This window comes from Danio rerio, chromosome 3 (genome assembly GCF_052040795.2).
Source record: "Danio rerio strain M-AB ecotype USA chromosome 3, GRCz13ab, whole genome shotgun sequence".
Classification (NCBI taxonomy): Eukaryota; Metazoa; Chordata; class Actinopteri; order Cypriniformes; family Danionidae; genus Danio; species Danio rerio.
In genome coordinates this window covers 5,981,739-6,003,641 of record NC_141023.1, presented here as the reverse complement: position 1 = coordinate 6,003,641, position 21,903 = coordinate 5,981,739, and the positions used below count along the sequence as shown (strand labels likewise).

Below are 21,903 nucleotides of genomic sequence, written 5' to 3'. Positions count from 1 at the left end.
TAGGCTAGTTTTTTACATTTAGTCATTTAGCAGACGCTTTTATCCAAAGCGACTTACAAATGAGGACAAGGAAGCAATTTACACAACTAAGAGCAACAAGCTTTTTTTTAAAGCAGATGACGCTTTAGGCTGGTTTTTAACAGCAGATAGCGCTCTAGGCTACTTTTGAACAGCAGATGGCGCTCTAGGTTAGTTTTTAACATCAGATGGTGCTCAAGGCTAGTTTTTAACAGCTGATGGCGCTCAAGGCTAGTTTTTTTATAGCAGATGGTGCTCTAGACTATAGTTTTTAACAGCAGATGGCGGTCTAGACTAGTTTTTTAAAAGCAGATGGTCTCTATTTTAGTTTTTAAAAGCAGATGGCGCTCAAGGCTAGTTTTTTTATAGCAGATGGTGCTCTAGACTATAGTTTTTAACAGCAGATGGCGGTCTAGACTAGTTTTTTAAAAGCAGATGGGTCTCTATTCTAGTTTTTAACAGCAGATGGCGCTTTAGGCTAGTTTTTTTTTTTAAAGCAGATGGTGCTCTAGGCTGGTTTTTTACCAGCAGATGACAATCTAGGTTAGCTTTTAGCAGTAGATGCCGCTCTAGGCTACTTTTTAACAGCAGATGTCGCTCTAGGATAGTGTTTAAGAGCAGATGTCGCTCTAGGATAGTGTTTAACAGCAGATGGCGATCTAGGCATGTTTTTAATTGTAGCCAGGCTAGGCTAGTACCACAAAAAGTTCAACAAAAAAAAATGTGAACACAAAAATTGCAATTAGGAAAACAATAACATTCTCAAAGATAATGTTTTTTGTAAATAAAAATGATAAAAGCTAAAACTCTATGATTCCAAATATAATTTTTTTACTTGGTCAGGCATTTAAAACCCACGTAAACCTCATAAATAAATAACTCTGACCCTGTTGTTTGTTTTGATCTGCAGAGTTTTGCATTGGTTCTGAAGAATCTGGAGGCAGAGAAAGCTTCAGCTCAGAGGGACATGCAACCCCTGATCTCCCAGAAGCCCCTGGGGCCCACCACATCCTCGCTGCCTCTGAAACTGAGCAAAGTCAACAACAAGATTGATGACATCAGCGCACTCTCCGACCTATACCACAAGAAGTAAGAAAACAAACACTGTCTGCAACAAAGTAACTCATGACTAAAATACAATAGCATGATGCATCATTTCATAAATAAACTTTGTTATAAATGTTGCGCATCCATCGTTTGAACCATGTTAGTTAAAAACATAGACTGTATAAATATATGGATGTTCTGTTGATGATAAATGTTGCTACAAGTGGGTGGAGTAGAGATGTGGAGTGTGGGCGGAGCTAACGATTGCGTTTTCATTGTGTCTGTTTCTCTTTAGGCGAAGAGCTTCTCTTACTCTAGATTACTCATGGGATGTTTTTTTTCTCTAATGCTAATTTTCTGACTGTGCTCTAGGCAAGTGTAAAACAGCAGATGGCGCTCTAGGCTAGTTTTTAACAGCAGAGGGTGCTCTAGGCTAGTTTTTAACAGCAGATGGCACTCTAGGCTAGTTTTTAACAGCAGAGGCTGCTCTAGGCTAGTTTTTAACAGTAGCAGTTGCTTTAGTTTTGAATAGGTAATGCTGCTCTAGGTTAGTTTTTAACAGCAGATGGCGCTCTAGGCTAGTTTTTAAAAGCAGAGGGTGCTCTAGGCTAGTTTTTAACAGTAGCAGTTGCTTTAGTTTTGAACAGGTAATGCCGCTCTAGGTTAGTTTTTAACAGCAGATGACACTCTAGGCTAGTTTTTTAACTGCAGAGGCTGCTCTAGGCTAGTTTTTAACAGCAGAGGGTGCTCTAGGCTAGTTCTTAACAGTAGATTGCACTCTAGGCTAGTTTTTTAACAGCAAAGGGTGGTCTAGGCTAGTTTTTAACAGTAGCAGTTGCTTTAGTTTTGAACAGGTAATGCCGCTCTAGGTTAGTTTTTAACAGCAGAGGGTGCTCTAGGCTAGTTTTTAACTGTAGAGGGCACTCTAGACTAGTTTTAACAGCAGATGGCTCTCTATGTTAGCTTTTAACAGTAGACGGCACTTTAGGCTAGCGTTTAACAGCAGACATTGCTCTAGACTAGTTTTAACAGCAAATGGCGCTCTATTTTAGTTTAACAGTAGACTGCACTTTAGGCTAGCGTTTAACAGCAGACGGCACTCTAGACTAGTTTTAACAGCAGATGGCTCTCATTGTTAGTTTTTAACAGTAGACTGCACTTTAGGCTAGCGTTTAACAGCAGACGGTACTCTAGACTAGTTTTAACAGCAGATGACTCTCTATGTTAGTTTTTAACAGTAGATGGCACGTTAGGCTAGCGTTTAACAGCAGACGGCACTCTAGACTAGTTTTAGCAGCAGATGGCTCTCTATGTTAGTTTTTAACAGCAGATGGCACGTTAGGCTAGCGTTTAACAGCAGACGGCACTCTAGACTAGTTTTAGCAGCAGATGGCTCTCTATGTTAGTTTTTAACAGCAGATGGCACTCTAGGCTAGTTTTTAATTGCAGAGGCTGCTCTAGGCTAGTTTTTAACATCAGAGGGTGCTCTAGGCTAGTTCTTAACGGTAGATTGCACTCTAGGCTAGTTTTTTAACAGCAAAGGGTGCTCTAGGCTAGTTTTTAACAGTAGCAGTTGCTTTAGTTTTGAACAGGTAATGCCGCTCTAGGTTAGTTTTTAACAGCAGAGGGTGCTCTAGGCTAGTTTTTAACTGTAGAGGGCACTCTAGACTAGTTTTAACAGCAGATGGCTCTCTATGTTAGTTCTTAACAGTAGACTGCACTTTAGGCTAGCGTTTAACAGCAGACGGCGCTCTAGACTAGTTTTAACAGCAGATGACTCTCTATGTTAGTTTTTAACAGTAGATGGCACTTTAGGCTAGAGTTTAACAGCAGACATCGCTCTACACTAGTTTTAACAGCAAATGGCACTCTATATTAGTTTTTAACAGCAGTCTGTGCTCTAGGCTGGTTTTGAACAGCAACGGGATTTCATCATTCTTACTTAAGCCCCTATTCATATGTTTGCATTGACTTTGTCTGTAACTTACTTGTGCAAATACTTAATTCCACATTTGGTGTGAACCCAGCTTTACACTTTGTCAGATACTGTATGACTTCTTCATGTTCTCGCCCACATGATCTAGGATGTATACTTTATTAATAATGTGTTTACTGGTCTTGTAAAACACTGTTATAATGTGTTGAGCCTCATTATCCACTTTTCTAATGACATTTTCCCCATAAAAGGAAAACAACATTTCTTCCAAATACTTCAAATATGTGACCATAGACCACAAAACCAGTCATAAATGTAATTGTTTTGGAAATTAAGGTTCTTACATTATATGAAGTTGAATTATTAAGCTATCCAATGATGTATTCTTTGGTAATATAGGACGATGTTTGGCTGAGGTACAACTATTTTAAAATATGAGGGTTGCGAATAATCTATATATTGACAAAACATGAAATTAGCCTTTAAATGTTGTCCGAATTAAGTTTGGTTATTGCCAAAAATATGCAATTTAAGACTGGTTTTGTGGTCCATGATCACATATTAGGGTCTGCATTATTAGACTATTGAATCCAATCAAATTGAACCAAATTGTGAGTTGAGTGAATCTTTGTTATCCATACCATATAACATGACAGAAATTGCCATCTTGGTTGGCTAACGATAGTTTTGGTGTTTTCCCTTAGACTGGGATGAAACTGTTCTGAGTGTAAGGTTTGTTTCCTCAGGGCCACGTCTGCCATGTTCCTGGAGAAGCAGATCAGGATGGTGGACGGTGTGCTGACGGACTTCGAGGATCAGCTGTGTGCAGATTCGGGGCTGTTAGACGAAGACAATGCCATTCGCAACCACTCCAGACAACTGCAGGTACACACTCATTGCACACACACTTTATCTGTAGGATTTGATAGAGTTGTTCACTCATATTTATACAATTCAGAGTGTGCGTCACACAGGTGAGTGGGCTTGACAAACCACCTGTAGAAACACACTCCTTTCATACTCTAGCACTTTATTCTCTGAGCACTAGCTTCTAGTTTCATTTAATTAGCACTTGTTGTTGTGCATTGCCTCTTCTTGTTGAATTGCTGAAGGTCTCAATTGTAAGTTGCTTTGGAAAATGGTGTCTGCTACATGACTAAATAATGACTACCCATAGCCCTAATTAGTTACTCTGAGTCTCACCTGATTACCCATTTATAAAATCATTGCTCAAAACGCTACCATGTGCCTCATCAGCATCAGTATTGTTATTTTCCTCCATAGCAATTGAGTAAGGACGTTGCATCCAGGAAGGGAGACATTCAGCAGCTGAACGGTGAGCTGGAGGCCACCGAGCAGACGTGCAGCTCCCTGCAGAAGAGTTTTCAGGAGTTCTGCCCGGATATCCGCCATCAGGAGAGCCAAGTCAAGCGCTTGAGGAACCGATACTCCAACATCAACAGCCAGCTGCAGCAGAGGTGAGGCGTCCCACTTCATCTGCCCGTTTAACACTAGAGTAGGGGTGCCCAAACTTATTCTTACACCTTTAAAAAATGCTGGGTTCCACACAATTCCTTCACGCAGACATTTGATGGTGGACTCCGGGTGCTCCGGTTTCCCCTACAGTACAAACACATGCGCTGTAGGCATAATTGTGTTGGCTAAATTAGCCGTAGTGTATGAGTGTGAATGCAATAATGGAAAGGTGTTTCCCAGTGTTGGGTTGTGGCTGAAAGGGCATCCGCTGGAGAAGTTGCTGGACAAGTTGAAGGTTTATTCCGCTGTGGCGACCCCTGATTAATAAAGGAACTGAGCTGAAAAGAATATGAATGAATGATACCGAATTAATTTTATTAATTGTTTACTTGAGGCTTTCTCGAGTAAAAATTCTTTTGACATTTGAACTGCATCTGTATTTTCTTAACAGGGCAACTCTGTTGAAAGAAGCTGTCAGTAAGTACCAGGAGTTTCAGAGCGTCAACCAATCGCTCACTGCTTTCCTCATCAACATGCCCAACAACAAGGTGCAGCCTGGTGAAAGTATGACGCAAGTCTATGCCAAGCAAAACTCGCAGATGGTCAGTATTAAATTGTATTGTTGGGTTTGCGTTTGAATTATTTGATAAATAATTTGATCATTCTGTGTAAAAACAACTTTAACTTTTGTTCTTTTTCGTTGTGCGGAAAATTTAATCGTTTGAATTTGTTTTCGGTTGCAGAGAGCAGTTGAAGACATCAAGAGGAAGCAGGACGATGTGAACAGGATCGTGAAACTTTCCGAGGAGCTGCAGGGCGTTCTCAATGTGCGTTGGCCATCTTGAACTTGAACTCATATTGCAATGTATTTCAGTAGAGATGTGGTCATAATCGTTAATGTATTGTTAAAAACACCCTTGAGCGCCATCTGCAGTTAAAAGCTGTCCTAAAGCACTATCTTCTGTAAAAAACTAAGTTCGGATTCAATTCAAGAGAGAAAAGCAATGGTCAGAATAGGTGCAAAATTGATTTCTCTAACAATCACAGCTCTTCATTCCAGATTCAATTTTAATAAAAATAATCTGTTGTTTCTGTGTCTTCAGGAGTATGAGGTCAATTCTAACAAATACCGCAGTGCATTGGGAAAGCCGGAAATTAATTCAAAAGGACTTGATCACTTAACCCTGGCTGAATTTGTGAAGAAGAAGGTAGGCTGGGTTCCATAACATCCAGGATATACCTACCATTTATGTTCCCTTTTAAATATCTGTCTAATTGTTTACTTTTTAGGAAAAGGATGTTGTGAATCTATACTCTGAAGTATCTGCTGAGAATAACCAGCTTCTGAATCAACTGTACTTGGCCAAAGATCTCATCTACAAGGTACTTTTTCAACATTTTTGCAATGGAAGCTTTTAGAGAGAACTATGAACTTCCTAACTAACTCAATGAATCTGTATTTGTACCCTATGATCAGAATGAAGAAATCGTGAACCATGTGGTCGTAAAGCAGCAACTGCAGATGCAAAGTCAGCAGAGAGAAATGGAGGAAGTTGACGGCTTGAAGCAAGAGCTTTTTGAGGAAATATCTCGTCGTACACATGCTGAGAATGATCTATTTGCCCAAAGGAAACGACTGGTGTCCCTGAAGAGTCGCCGAGGTGTGGAGCGAGTGGAGGAAAAGGAAACAGTGCATTACTACCGTGATCCGAAGATTGAGGCTGACTTGGAGGTGCTAAAGAAGAGGATAGCAGACGAGATCTACAAGCGATCCGAAATGCAATCCGAAATTGAGATTTTCAAGCAAAAAATTGTCAGCCGTGAGCGAGATGTTGTAGAAGTAAAGCCCAGGTTGGTGACAAAGGTGGTTACAGAAATTGAGCGTGACCCCAAATTAGATGTGGAAGCAGCGAGGATTAGGGAGCTCATACTTAAACTAAAAGAGGAAATTCGAGTGCTTGAGAGTAATTCAGTTAACATCCGAACGGAGGTAACTGTCCTGGAGAACAAGAAGCCTGTGATAAAGGAAAGGGTCATCCTTAAAGAGGTTGTGAGGCTGGAAAAGGACCCAGAAATGCTGAAAACTGTAATGAGCTTCAAGAGCGAGATATCGGATGAGAGTATCAGATGCAAGAACCTGAATGATGAAATATTCGTTATTAGGAGTCAGATCAATAACTTGGAGAGAATTATTCCAACCATACAACCCAAAACTATCATCAAAGAGGTAAAGAGGGTGGAACAAGATGCTGACCTCCTACAAGAGTCCAGAACTCTTCGTGTGACCCTGGAAGAGCTGATCCAAGAGTACAGTATTTTGATGAAAGAGATCTCCAGCCTTCAGGTCCGCTACTCCCAAGTAGAAACCATCAGACAGAAGATCGAGTTCAATGAGATCATTCATGAGATCTACAGGATTGATCCTGAGACGGAGAGGGAGCTTCGACGGCTGAGAAACGAACTTATCGAAATAGGCAAACGCCGCACTAGCATTGAAAGTGAGATTAGTTTAATTATGGTGGATCTGAAGACTCTGCGTGCCGAGAAACCCAAAGTTGAGCTGAAGGAGGTGACTCGAGAGGTTGTGAAAGAAGAGAGGAGCCCTGAGATTATCAGAGAAATTAAGAGGCTGAATGAGCAGCTTACCATTTTGCGTACCAACTACGATTCTACTACGAGTCGTGTGTTTCGTCTGCGCAAGGACAGGGATGAGTGGAAGGCTGAAAGATCCAAGGTGGAAACGAAAGTGGTGACCAAAGAGTTGATAAGGTATGAAAATGACCCTCTTCTGGAGAAAGAAGCTGAACGTCTTAGGAAGGAAGTCAGAGAGGAAATTCAATGCCGCCGAACAGTGGAAGAGAATGTGTTTGATCTTCAAAACAAGTACATTGTGCTCGAGAGACAGAAACCAGAGGAAAGAGTTGTGGTCCAAGAAATAGTGCGTCTCCAGACAGATCCGAGTCAGATTCAGACTCATGAGAGATTAGTCAGGACTTTGGAAGAGACTATCAAGGTTCGACGACAGCTAGAACTGGAGGTGCAGCAGATGAGATCTGTAATCCTGGAACTGGAGAAAAAACTGGAGCTTGTGGATCGACAGAAGAAGGTAATGGTTGAGACAGAGTTGAGACAAATCAAGGCTAGAATCTATGAACTTGAGAACTGCCCAAAACCTGTTGAGGAAAAGATCGTCATTGAGGAGGTTTTGAAAGTTGAGAGAGACTCTAAAGTCGACAAACTTATCACTGGGCTTCGCACTGAGATTGACAATGAGGGTGCCAGCATTTCAAGACTGGAGAGAGAGATCCGAAACCTCAGAATTAGGATTGAGTCCCTGACCAAGGAGAAATCTGTTGAGAGGATCATCCACAAAGAGGTGATCAGGGTTGAGAAGGACCAAGCAGTGGAGGCAGAGAGAGAGAGCCTTCTGACCCAAGTCTCTCAAGTGAAGAGTACCAGGACCCTTAAAGATGAAGAACTGCTGAGATTGAAAAACAAAATCACCCGAATTCAGACCACCAGGACAAACTTCTCTCAAGAGGAGACCACCTTGATTGCCAACAGGGATAGGATCAAGAGGGAGCAAAACGAACTTCTCCAGGAGCTGAAAAGACTGGAGACTCAAAAGCAGGAGATCAGCATAACTTTCCAACAACAGACCAAACTCCTGAGCGAGAGGAACCAACTCAGCAGACAAAAGAGCATCAAGATGGAGTCAGAGATCCAGCGCCTGGAAAGGGAAATCCTGGAGGTGAAAGAACTGATCAACGTTCGGGAAAAAACTCTCATCGAGCTCCAAAAAGAGGCAAAGTCTGTGCAGAATACAGAGACAAACACCAGAGAAACTAACGTCTCTACCAAAATCACCATTCTGGATCCAGAGACTGGCAAAGACATGTCTCCATACGACGCCTATCTTGAGGGCCTGATTGACCGCAATCAGTACATCCACCTGCAGGAGCTGGAGTGCAGCTGGGAAGAAATCACAACCACGGGACCTGACGGTGAAGTCACACTCCTGCAAGATCGTAAAAGTGGAAAGCAGTACTCCATCAAGACGGCTCTCCAAAATGGACGACTAACCCAATATGACCTTCAGCGCTACAGAGATGGTAAAATGACCATTTCGGAGTTCGCTCTCTTGGTTGCAGGAGAAAAAAAATCAACAGTCTTTCCTCCCTCGAGTGTAACACAAACAACATCCCTTCAGACAAACTCCAGCTACAGCCCCTCAACACTGACACGGCGTACATCCTACTCCAGCAACGGCAACTTAAACTCTCTGAACACAAGCGGAGATGAGCTCTACCCTATTTCTGGCATTCTGGACATCACCACAGAAAGCCGAATGTCTGTAAGAAGTGCCCTAACACGCAAACTGATTGATCAAGACACCGCAATGAGGCTCCTCGAAGCTCAGGCTGCTACTGGAGGAATTGTGGACCTCAATAAGAAAGACAAGCTGTCCGTTCATAAGGCTGCAGAGCGTGGATTGATCGACTCCAGCCAACTTCACAAACTCCTCAGTGCCCAAAAGGCATTCACTGGGTTTGAAGACCCTGTGTCTAAAGAGCGCATGTCAGTGGCAGAAGCCGCTCGTAGAGGATGGATCCCAAATGATAGTGCTATATGGTTTATGGAGGCACAGCTGTTAACCGGTGGCCTTGTTGACCCAAACCGAGCAGGTCGCATCGGTCTGCAAAACGCAATTGATGCAAAATTGATCGACACATCGATGGCCAAGCAACTCCAAGATGATCTGGCCTTAGTGAAGAACGTTGTGGATCCCGTAAAAAAGGATAAAATCACATATAAAGAGGCCATGGCTCGATGCAAGCGGGATCACAGCACGGGACTGCTCCTGTTTCCGGCAGCCTCCACTGACACCGTAGACGCTCCGTCCTATTCCAGCTACAAATTCACCAAGAAGTAAAGAGACGACGGGCAAGAATGCTAACAAGGTTTAAGTGCTACATAGTAAGGGACATTTCTAGGGCTTTTTTTTTTTCAATCTTATATATAATAATCCAAGGAAACTTTTTATTATGTTTTATCAATTATTTCTTTCTGTCTTTTATTCCAGTTGCATATTTTCTGGTTCATCTTGATGAATGGGCTGAGTTCCTTTTTAAACTATATATAATAAACTAAACCTGATATTAATATTAAACTTGATATTAAATAAAACGAATGTCTCTGGAATTTTTTGTGTAATATGTGTTGTTGGCTTTTTCCAAAAATATACCAGTGCAACATATTACTTTTAGGTTTAGGGTATTATGGTCCAGGGTCACAGTATGCGATAATGTTGATAAATCATTAACATTAAATTCAAGCTCATAACATTATATTCTAATATATATATATATATATATATATATATATATATATATATATATATATATATATATATATATATATATATAAATATAAATATATATATATATATATATATAAATATAAATATATATATATATATATATATATATATATATATATATATATATATATATATATATATATATATATATAAATATAAATATATATATATATATATATATATATATATATATATATATATATATTTATATATATATATATATATATATATATATATATATATATATATATTTATATATATATATATATATATATATATATATATATATATATATATTTATATATATATATATATATATATATATATATATATATATATATATATATATATATATTTATATATATATATATATATATATATATATATATATATATATATATTTATATATATATATATATATATATATATATATATATTTATATATATATATATATATATATATATATATATATATATATATAAATATATATATATTTTTATATATATATATATATATGTATATAAATATATATATATTTTTATATATATATATATATATATATATATATATATATTTATTTATTTATTTATTTATTAGAATATAAATATATATGTGAGTGTCGTGGTTCACGGTTGATCTGTGATTTGTACGGATCACAACCCACGGTTTGGAACACAAGAGAGATCGCTTCTCGCGTCATTCAAATCATGAAAGCATTTAGGCTTCCTATAAAATATAATGATGACGGAAGAGGTTGTGGTGGGTTATTCGAAATGTGATGGGTTTCTTATTAAAGGTGTTTTCTTTCCCTACTTGTTTAGCCTGAATTAATGCATTCAGTATAAGCTGCACAATTAATCATTAAAAGATCAGGATCTCAACACCCACTCATCATAAATGATAAATTATGGTGATTTGCATATGTTTATTAATCCTTCCTATCACTGCATTCAAATCTGTGTTTGAAAAATGCAAAATCAAGAAAGAGGGTCATGAAGATACAAGATGTGCAGCACCTGAAACTACGGATACTGGAAGCCTGTGCTGGCATTTCTCCTGCGGTGTTGCTATCAGTGTGTGAAGAGTGGGGGAAGAGGGTTGCCAATGACAGTCCAACACAATGGGCAGCACATTGAACACATTTTATAAGTGGTCAGAATCTTGTAAATAACTCATGAAAGAATAGAGTTACGTTAAAACCAAGCACACAATTGTTTTTCTGGTGATATTACCAATAAGTTTGATGTGTCACATGACCCTCTTCCTATTGAAAAAGCAAAAGTTGGATCCAAGATGGCCGACGTTAAAATGGCCACCATGGTCACCACCCATCTTGAAAAGTTTGCCCCTTCACATATACTAATGTGCCACAAACAGGACATTAATATCACCAACCATTCCCATTTTATTAAGGTGCATCCAAATATATGGCCCACCCTGTAGTATAAAGATAACCAATTCAATACTTCATAATAAAAGCATAAATAATATATTTACGCAAAGAATTCCAAGACAAATTGGTTTATTTTCACTCTGCCTTTATTATTGTTAATAAATGCACAGAGTTTGCCACCTGAAATTTTATTGTAATCTTTTTTTTCATACAAATGTATGACTTGGAAAAATATAAAACATAACATATATTATATTATGTAATATATACATTGATGCGCACACACACACACACACACACATATATATATATATATATATATATATATATATATATATATATATATATATATATATATATATATATATAGGCAAGTATAGAGAATGCTATTTCAATATCACAGTACAGTTGTTGCAGCCATACACACATTTTTAATTCAATAAACAAACCAAAGCACCTTTTTTCTCTCTCTGAATTTCACACTGCATGTGCAAAACTCAAAACCCCTCAAAGACAAACAAACATAAAGATTTCCCATCATCATTAATCATTTATTTACAGAATTTCAACTCCATATGGCTTTACACCCATCAGGCATCTTTACCTGAATCTGTCTATTGGTCTGCATGTGGCTGGTCTGAACTCCAGCGTGACACAATGTTCAAGTTTCCGAGGAACAAAATGTACATTTAAAAGAAGGTATTGCAGTTCGATTACAGTCTGTGCTACAATATATGCAAAATAAAAGCACCTCTGAGACTCGTTTATTATTAATAATAGCCAAAAACCTCACGGCTAGCTGAATATTGTACACTGTAAAACAGAAATCTGCATTAGTTCCCGATTAAGAGAACGCTGGAATGACTGTAAGCTCAAGCTTTGGTTATGAGTGGATGTGCATTTGAATAACCCTTAAAGCAGGGGTGCTCAATCCTGTTCCTGGAGATCTACCTTCCTGTACAGTTTAGCTCCTACCCTGATCAAACCCACCTGAACCAATTAGGGCCTAAAATCCACTTGATAATTACAGACAGGTGTGTTTGATAAGGGTTGCAACTGAAATCTGCAGGAAGGTAGATCTCCAGGAACAGGATTGGCCACCCCTGCCTTAAAGAGACAGTTCACCCCAAAATGATCAGTTGGTCTCTACTTTTCTTTTTGTTGAACCCAAAACCTGTGCATGTTTGTCCTACAATGGAAGTCAGTGGTTACCAGTTGTCAGCATTCTTCAAAATATCTTCTTTATGGGTTCAACAGAATAAAGAAACTCATAAACGTTTGCGACCACTTGACACTACATTTCTGGGGTGAACTGTCCCCTTAAATTACATTATACAGGAAGTGACATCATCATGCAGGAGCACCAGCAGCAGTAAGTGTTTTCATTGTTTTTATTTAGCTGTTATCGCCTTGCTTGATGAGTGTTTATGTAAGCATTTAAAGAAAATGAAAAGTTGATTGTGTGCAGATGCTCTTGTCGATTTGATATTGCATTTGGAAGGTGTTTAAAATGCAATTGCTAGAGATTTGCATCATAACATGTGCATCATTTGCTCCTCGTTTATTGCATTAATCACTTAAAACTTCAAAAATTCCCAATGCATCCATTGATTCTTTGTCTAATAGATATATATATATAAAGTTAAAAACAAAATTATTTGCACTCCTAAGAAATTTGTCATCTCTTTTAATGTTCCCCAAGTGCTGTTTAACATTTCTTTTTACAGTGTTTCCTCTTATATTTTTTTCTGAAAAAAGTCTTGTTTATTTTAGCTTGGCTGAAATAATGATTTAAAAAATGTTTAAAAATTGCTAAATCTGTTAAGGTGAATATTATCATCAGCCCTTAAGAGATTTATTTTAATCGGCAGGCTACAAAACAAACATGGCAAAAGCAAATGAAAGGAGGGGTAATTATATACACTCACCGGTCACTTTATTAGGTACACCTTACTAGTACCCTTTTGCCTTCAGAACTGCCTTAATCTTTCATGGCAGAGGTTCAACAAGGTACTGGAAATATTTCTCAGAGATTTTGCTCCATATTGACTTGATAGCATCCTGCAATTGCTGCAGAAAGGTGCTCTATTGGATTGAGCTCTGGTGACTGTGAAGGCCATTTGAGTACAGTGAACTCATTGTCATGTTCAAGAAAGCAGTCTGAGATGATTTGCGCTTTATGACATGGTGTGTTATCCTGCTGGAAGTAGATGGACATGGTCAGCAACAATACTCAGGTAGGCTGTGGTGTTGACATGATGCTCAATTGGTAATAATGGGCACAAAGTGTGGCAAGAAAATATCCTCCACACCACTACACCACCAGCCTGAACCGTTGATACAAGGTAGGATAGTTGACGCCAAATTCTGACCTGACCATCCGATTTGAGTTACTGTTGCCTTTCTATCAGCTGGAACCAGTCTGGCCATTCTCCTCTGACCTCTGGCATCAACAAGGCATTTGCACCCACAGAACTGTCGCTCACTGGATATTTTCTCTTTTCAGACCATTCTCTGTAAACCCTAGAGATGGTTGTACGTGAAAATCCCAGTAGATCAGCAGTTTCTGAAATACTCAGAACAGCCCGTCTGGCACCAACAACCATGCCACGTTCAAAGTCACTTAAATCCCCTTTCTTCCCCATTCTGATGCTCGGTTTGAACTGCAGCAGATCGTCTTGATCATGTCTACATGCCTAAACGCATTAAGCTGCTGCCATCTGATTGGCTGATTAGAAATTTGTGTTAACGAGCAGTTGGACAGGTGTACCTAATAAAGTGGCCGTTGAGTGTATATAATATACATAACTTGTGAGTAAATGCGAGCTATAATTTGCCACAAGGATCTGAAGGCAGCACAATCTATATCAGCTAATATAACAGTACAGCAGTTTCATGGCTGGAAGAGAAATAATTATGTTCAAAAGACACAAAAACTTCTGCCCTGATGGTGTTCATTAACACACACACACACACACACACACACACACACACACACACACACACACACACACACACACACACACACACACACACACACACACACACACACACACACACACACACACACACACACACACACACACACATAGAAACCATTTATAGTCAAACCCCTCTTAAAGGGACAGTTCACCCAAAAATGAACATTTACAATTCACTCTCCTTCAAGACACTGAATATGTAGGTAACTTATTCTTCTTCAGTCGAACATTAAAGAGGTTTTTGAGCTGAATCTGTGCCCAATTTATATAATGCAGGTCAATAGTTACCCGTTTTTGAGATTAAAAATAAACATTAATTTAATGTGGTCTCTCCACACCACCATCAGTGTGCAGCAGCCACAAGACAGCGACGCCAGTGCGCTCACCACACACCAGCTATAGGTGGAGTGAGACAGTGATAGAACCAATTCGGTGGATGGGGATGATTGGGAGGCCATGATGGGTAAGGTCTGATGGAGGGAATTTGGCCAGGACACTGGGGTTACACCCTTACTCTTTATGAGACGAGCCATGGAAGTGCCACCTCGGTTTAACATCTCATCCCAAAGACGGTGTCCACTGACAGTATAGAGTCCCCTTCACTATACTGGGGGATTAGGACTCACACAGACTGCAGTTTGGGCGCCCCCTGCTGGTCTCACTAACACCACTTCCAACAGCAACCTAGTGTTCCCATGTGGTTTCTCATTCAGGTACTGACCAGGCTCAGCATTGCTTATCTTCAGTGATCTTCCCTGCTGAAAAATCCAGCTTAAACCAGCCTGGTTGGCTGGTTTTAGCTGGTCGACCAGGCTGGTTTTAGAGGGGTTTTGGCCATTTCCAGGCTGGTTTCCAGCCATTTCCAGCCTGGTCTTAGCTGGTCAGGCTGGGAGATGACCAGCTAAAACCAGCTTGACCAGCCTAGCCAAGCTGGGAGTCCAGCCAAAACCAGCTATATCCAGCTTAAACCTGGCTGGTCAAGCTGGTTTTAGCTGGATTTAGCTGGTCATTTTCCAGACTGACCAGCTAAGACCAGGCTGGAAATTACTGGAAACCAGCCTGGAAATGGCCAAAACCCCTCTAAAACCAGGCTGGTAAACCAGCTAAAACCAGCCAACCAGCCTAGGTTGGTTTAAGCTGGATTTTTCAGCAGGGTTGAGCAGCAAGATAATATGACTGTGGTGATATTAAAGCTAATAATATTGTAAATAATGTTCAATTTCTTACACAGACCAGCTGATTTGCTTCACAAGACCTCAGTTTGGATTCATATGTACGTGTTTGTTGCAAGTGTGCCGCAAGCCTACGTTTGAGTGAAGGTTTCGGCCGTTAGATCGCCCCCTGGGGGCTGGCTGCAGTACAAGTCATAAAGCCCGCCTCCTCCGTGTTAATGAAGGAGACTTGAGCCCAAATAAAAAAAAATATTACACTTGCAATAAAATGTCCCGAAAGATAGTTCTGGTCGATTAAGGCACTGGTTATTGTGCTGAAACAGGTGCAGATCTTCATTATTGTAAACAGTTTGTTTTTAGCAGTAATTTAATGCTGGGCGTGTCATCGTGATTGACAGCTGTGATTGACAGTTTCTCAAAGCAGCGCGTCTGAGCTTCGGCAGGAGACTGAAGTAGACTGAAATGTTATTATTCCATTTCTGTGTTATTTTACCATGACAAAATGAGTTCAGCAGTAAACTATAGTTTCTGACATACATGATCCTGGTGGAACACTGTTTATTCGCTAAGTTCAGGGCTTTTTTAGCGCTTAATTAGTTTGCTGATACACGCTTAGCCACCCAGATAGCAAAACACAGTTCCGGCTAGATTCTTGCCAGCCGGAGACTTATCTCTTAGAGCTCAGACTGACTAATGTTACCTCTGCTGGACCTACTCCGGATGCCTGGACTCACTACCCAATTCCAGCCCGAGTCAATCGAGCCAGATGCGGCGGCCGAGCGAGCAGGCGCTGCCGCATGCGAGCCGGAATCAGCCCGCGACGCCGCGAGTAAGTTATGTGTTGCGGCCTGGAGCTGGCGCGATTGAATATATAAAACCCTCATATTTGTTAACGTTATTACATCCATTTGTGTTGATATGACAGCAAACGCATGCTGAGAAGTTCGGGGGGCGTGGTTGATTTTACATAAAGCGTTTAATTGGAAGCTCGACTCCGCTCATTTTCGCGGCTCCTCCTCTGGCTCCATCAGACAGTCCTTCTGCGCATGTCTGGCTCCAATTTCAGCAGTCTTTTGCGACAGTTTGTGCCCGTCAAGAAGGCGTTTTGCCCTCAAGGCGTTCAGTGGGAAAAAGGGCTGTCGCGTCGTCCATATTTTTTACAGTCATTGGTTTGTTGATAATCTAAAAAAGCGGTCACTATTCACTGCCATTATATCAATCACCAATGACCAGATTCAGCTCAGAATCTGCTTTAATGTTCGACTGAAGGAAAACAAGGTCAACTGAGAGACCTTTTAAAGTTTTGGATGAACTATCGCTATATAATAATATTAACAAACATAAAACATTTAGACTTCTAGAAAAATAAAGATGAGCAGCTATATCATCAATGTTCACTGTTGGCACTTCTGTAAATCAAGATTGGTGCATCGCAGCAGCAGAAATCCAGCATTATACACCAGAGACCCCAAAACACAAGACAATACATGTTATTTCAACCCAATGTTGGGTTAATTTATGGACAAACACCAACCGAGGGGTTCATTTATTGTATTAAAGTTATAAGTCCAATTTTAACTCTTTTAATTGGCTGTTTTGACAAGATCTACAATGTAAAAAGTGTTATAGAAATAAGGATGAAGATAATAAAAAGATTAATAAAGACTGAACTGAATTACCCCAGTGTTTAGGTTTGTCCATATTTTATCTAATTTAGGCTGAAGTAACTAAAAAAGGGTGACATTCATTCATTATCCCTTATTTATCAGGGGTTGCCACAGCGGAATGAACTGCCAAATATTCCAGAATACGTTTCATGCAGCAGATGACCTTCAAGCTGCAACCCAGTACTGGGAAACCATACACACTTATTCACGCACACACTCATACACTACGGCCAAGTTGGTTAATCCAACTCACCTATAGTCATACCTGCCAACACTCCCGTTTTTCCCAGGAGTCTCCCGTATTTGATCTCCCGCCACCCTCCCGTTTTTGTTATTTCTCCTTGAAAACTCCTGTAATTTCTCCCAGATTTTTAGAGACAAATGTTGGCAGGTATGCCTATAGTGCATGTGTAGACTGTGGGGGAAACCGGAACACCCTTGGAAACCCACGCCAACATGGGGAGAACATGCAAACTCCACACAGAAATGCCAACTGCATCAGCCAGGACTCAAACCAGCGATCTTCTTGCTGTGAAGAGACAGTGCTAACCACTGAGCCACCGTGCCGCCCTATGTTTTTCAGTTCAGTTCGATTTTTGAGTGAGCTATCGCTTCAAATTCAAGTGTGTATCAGCAGATGATGCGCGCCGCTGCTCTGTGCACCTGAGCTTGAACAGGTCCATAATGAACTCGCTCTCCGTCCACCGTCAGCACCCCGTCTGCACTCAGCGGCTCTAATCTAATGGCCTGTGCGCGCACGTACACCAAATGTGCACATCCACAGTCCAAATGCGTCCCGCTCTGCATGGCGCGAAAGAGGCGTAGCAGTGTAGCACGCGAAACTCCTGCAGTCAAGTAAAATAGGTGAATAATCCCGTCATCAGCACGTGCTCCTGGAGCCGCCATCAGATCCTCACTCAGGTGCGACTGAAACATCGCAAGTACCAGAACAAACTCGCGCTCCTCTACAAGTGTCCAATTCTGCGGTACAGGCTGCCCGAATGGCGCCATCAGGTGGTCATTCAGGAGATTTTCACCTGTGGAAGACACAGAGTCTGTTTCTCCAGCAGGTAAATAGGCCAGTTTACCTTGATATATCCGCAGTGATGCCAGACGCACAAGTGTGCCAAGGATAAACCGCAGCGCGCCGATCTGCCGGAATGTCTCACTCTCGATGTCCACGTCCGCCACGAAACCCCAGGCCAGAGAGAGAAAGGAGAACAGGCGAGCGCCGGATGACAGCTGAACGGAGATCAGGTCTAGACCCGAAACCAGACCTTTACACAGCAGAAACCCGCAGCTGGTCAGCAGATCCTCACCCCACACCGGAGACGCACTGGAGAACAGAAACACATTAATCATTAATCATATTTGTACATATAAATCTTATGCTGCGTTCACGCCAGACGCGGAACGCGCGATATTCGCGTAAATAGCCACGTGAACATTTGAGTTTACTCGCTCTGATCAAGCGTCAAACCCCACTTCATTCGCGCGTCAAATTCACTTCAGAACAGACGTGGATTCGCGTGATGGGCAGGGCTTCTGTCTGCCCGGTGACTCTAGCTTCATAGCTTAATGGCTAACATGGATTTTATTGAGAAAATAACAGTGTTTATGTGCTTTATGACGACTGACAAACAACGCGATACGTTTAGAGCCGTGTCTGAGTCCACTAGATTCTTTCAGATGTGTATCCAGCTCTGTGAGCTCATAAACTCCTCCAGAAACTGAACCTGGATGATGGAGGCTTTCAGCGGAGCTTCTGACAGATCCCAGCCCAGTTTGATGAACTTTTTGCTGGTGTCGGCTGGAGGATTTCCCCCGGGACTCCAACAACAGGTGTACGTCACAATCACGCCCCCACAAGAGCAAGCTACTGATTGGTTAACGCGGCGCAAATGTCCGCTGAAGATCAGATTTTTGAAATCAAGCAATTCGCGCGAAACGTGCGTCAAACGCGCAAAACAATCAATTTGCGCAGCGCCATTCACGCAATTCGTGTCATTCGCGCGTTTTGCATCGCAGGATGTCTATTCGCTCGTTTGCATTGACTTAACATGTAAATCACTCGCGCTTGACGCACGTTCCCCGTCTGGTGTGAACGCAGCATTATGAACACTCTTGAGATGGCTCGTATCACATCTAAAGGCTCATAAACACCGGGACATTTTTTGCTCACGTTTTTCGCCAGTGTTTTTCTGTATTCCAAACCAAGGAGCAAAGTGAACATGCAAAAACACCCCTTGACGTTAGACAGCACTTAATAAACTTGTGAAAAGGTAAATGAAACTCATCATCGAACCCTATTTGACATTACTCTAGTTGCTCTTGTGTTTATCATACAGCTCAGTTCAGACAGCATTGATTAAAGCAGCTTCACATTCATCAGTGCATCAGCTTCATTGAATGAAAGTGAAACTAGGATTGCCTCTATTGTTTTGCTCTTAAGTGCCCTCCAATTGGTGTTTACACTTCAGCAGCTCCGGGCATGTGAACAAAAGTGCCAATCTGATTGGTTAAGTTTTTAAGGCAGCTCATCAAAACAAAAAAACAAACATGAGTTTTTTTAATGTTTTTTTTTTCCTGGGTTTACATTTAAAAGCAGAGAGAGGGGAAGGATCGACAAAGACCACGAGGCGAGAATCGAACTCTGGTAGCCATGAACACCGAAGTGCATATGTCGACGCACTAACCACTACACCACTGGCGCCGATGAGTTGTTGTTTTTTGCAATCAAATTGGCACACTTTGTTTAGTCACAAGGCGTTAAATGTTGACGAAGAAGAGTGAGCACAAAGCCTCCTGGTGTGATCGGGGCTTAACACTAAAAACTGCGACTGATCCATATGCTACACTGAACAAAAACAGAGACAATTCATAAGAGAGCAGCGTATAATTGACGGCGCACAACAAAATTCATACAAGAGCATTGTATAATTAAGAGCGCATGAGAAAATTCGTTAGAGAGCAGCGTATGATTGAGAGCGTTCAAGAAAGTTCGTAACAGAGCAGCGTGTTTTCTCAAGCGTGTGCGAGAAAATTTATAAGATAGCAGCGTATAAATGAGAGGGTGCAAGAAAATTTGTTAGAAAACATCATTTAATTGAGTGCGCAATAAAATTCGTAAGAAAGCAGTGTATGATTGAGTGCACAAGGAAATGTGTAAAAGACCAGTGTATAACTGGAACCGTACAAGAAAATTTGTAAGAGAGCTGCGTATAATTTAAAGCATGTGAAAAAAATTGTACGAGAGCAAAGTATAATTGAATGCACAAGAAATTTCGTAACAGACCAGCATATAATTGAGAGTGCACAAGGAAATTCGTAAGAGATCAGCAAATAATTGAATGTGCAAGAAAATTCGTAAGAGAGCAGCGTATAATTGAATGCACAAGAAAATTCGTAGGAGAGCAGCATATAATTGAGAGTGCACAAGAAAATTGGTAAGAGAGCAGCAAATAATTGAATGTGTAAGAAAATTCGTAAGAGAGCGGCATATAATCGAATGCACAAGAAAATTCGTAAGAGAGTAGCGTATAATTGAATGCACAAGAAAATTCGTAAGAGCAGCGTATAATTGAATGCACAAAGAAAATTCGTAAAAGCAGCGTATAATTGAAAGCGCAAGAAAATTTGTAAAAGAAACGTTTAATTGAGTGCACAAGAGAATTAATAAGATAGCAGCATATATTTGAGAACTCGCAAAAAAATTTATATATACGAGTATGCGACAATATTTGTAAGAGAGCAGCATGTAATTGAATGCACAAGAACATTCGTAAGAGACCAGCGCATAACTGAATCCCTGAGAAAATTCGTAAGAGCGGAACGTATAATTAATTGCACGAGAAAATTTGTTAAAGAGCAACGAATAATTGAATGCCTAAGTAAATTTGTAAGAGAGCAATGTATAATTAAATGCACAAGAAAATTCGTAAGAGAGCAGTGCATAACTGAATGCCTGAGAAAATTCGTAAGAGCGCAATCTATAATTGAGTGCGCAAAAAAATTCGTAAGAGAGCAACGTATAACTGCTAGTCAAACGAACTCTCAACAAAACAACAAAAACAGAAGCAAAACATGCATTAAATTTAGCTTTTTCAAACATCTTGCAACCGTTCAACTCAAAGTTTAACCAATGTATGATCAAATGCACTTAGCTTATCATTTAATATCATTACATTTTTGGTGTCTGCATAATAGTCTATGTTCTTCAAGACCTCTGGTTCTGAAGTCCTAAACCGTAAACAATAATAATTATATAAATATTATATTAAAGCTTCAGTTTTAGTCATTTCATACGCTTCTTTTAGTGCAGTTGGTTGCCCAACCAGCATTTCGGATCTTTATTTAAAGTTTTAAGTGTTTCATCTGATATTTATATATCATAAATAGGATTTTTAAGTGTGCATAGTGCAGTAGAGTAGGCTATTGGAGTATGCTAGCCTACATCTGTTTCTGAACACACCCAAATCCTAAATGAGCAACCACACGATCATTAAAACACATTCAAGCGTTCTCTACTCAAGTAAATGTTTGCTTTATTTACTTAAATGGCAAAATTAATCCCCACAAAGCGTTTTAAAAGCTTCTTTAACTCATTTCAGTCCAAAACCTAAACCATTAGGCCTACATTTAGTAAACAAACCGACGGTAGCGTTGTATTTTTTCACATTTCAGTTAAATATTTTTAACCTTTAAAAAGACCTGTTGAGTCATTTTAACTGCTGAGGAAAGTTGCAGTTAAAATCTGCAGTTTTTAATGTATTAATAAATGTTTTCAGTTTAGTCGCGCTGTGAACTGATCCCAAGTACACCCGTCTGCAGCC

General features: G+C 40.2%; 2 protein-coding genes across 2 annotated transcripts in view; one reads left to right on the top strand and one right to left on the bottom strand.

Moving 5' to 3' along the window:
* evplb (envoplakin b) overlaps nucleotides 1-9,677 on the top strand; it is a 44,596-nt gene extending 34,919 nt beyond the window's left edge. The window contains exons 15-22 of the mRNA NM_001442665.1: nucleotides 929-1,107; nucleotides 3,748-3,886; nucleotides 4,286-4,479; nucleotides 4,929-5,079; nucleotides 5,221-5,304; nucleotides 5,581-5,685; nucleotides 5,768-5,860; nucleotides 5,955-9,677. Coding sequence (NP_001429594.1) covers nucleotides 929-1,107; nucleotides 3,748-3,886; nucleotides 4,286-4,479; nucleotides 4,929-5,079; nucleotides 5,221-5,304; nucleotides 5,581-5,685; nucleotides 5,768-5,860; nucleotides 5,955-9,410 — 4,401 coding nt within the window. The 3' untranslated portion in view covers nucleotides 9,411-9,677. The remainder of the gene's footprint in view (nucleotides 1-928; nucleotides 1,108-3,747; nucleotides 3,887-4,285; nucleotides 4,480-4,928; nucleotides 5,080-5,220; nucleotides 5,305-5,580; nucleotides 5,686-5,767; nucleotides 5,861-5,954) is intronic.
* A 6,648-nt stretch (nucleotides 9,678-16,325) lies between these two features.
* The window catches only part of sphk1 (sphingosine kinase 1), a 58,723-nt gene continuing 53,145 nt past the window's right edge, over nucleotides 16,326-21,903 (bottom strand). Inside the window, exon 5 of the mRNA XM_087243598.1 lies at nucleotides 16,326-18,407. Coding sequence (XP_087099724.1) covers nucleotides 17,702-18,407 — 706 coding nt within the window. The 3' untranslated portion in view covers nucleotides 16,326-17,701. The remainder of the gene's footprint in view (nucleotides 18,408-21,903) is intronic.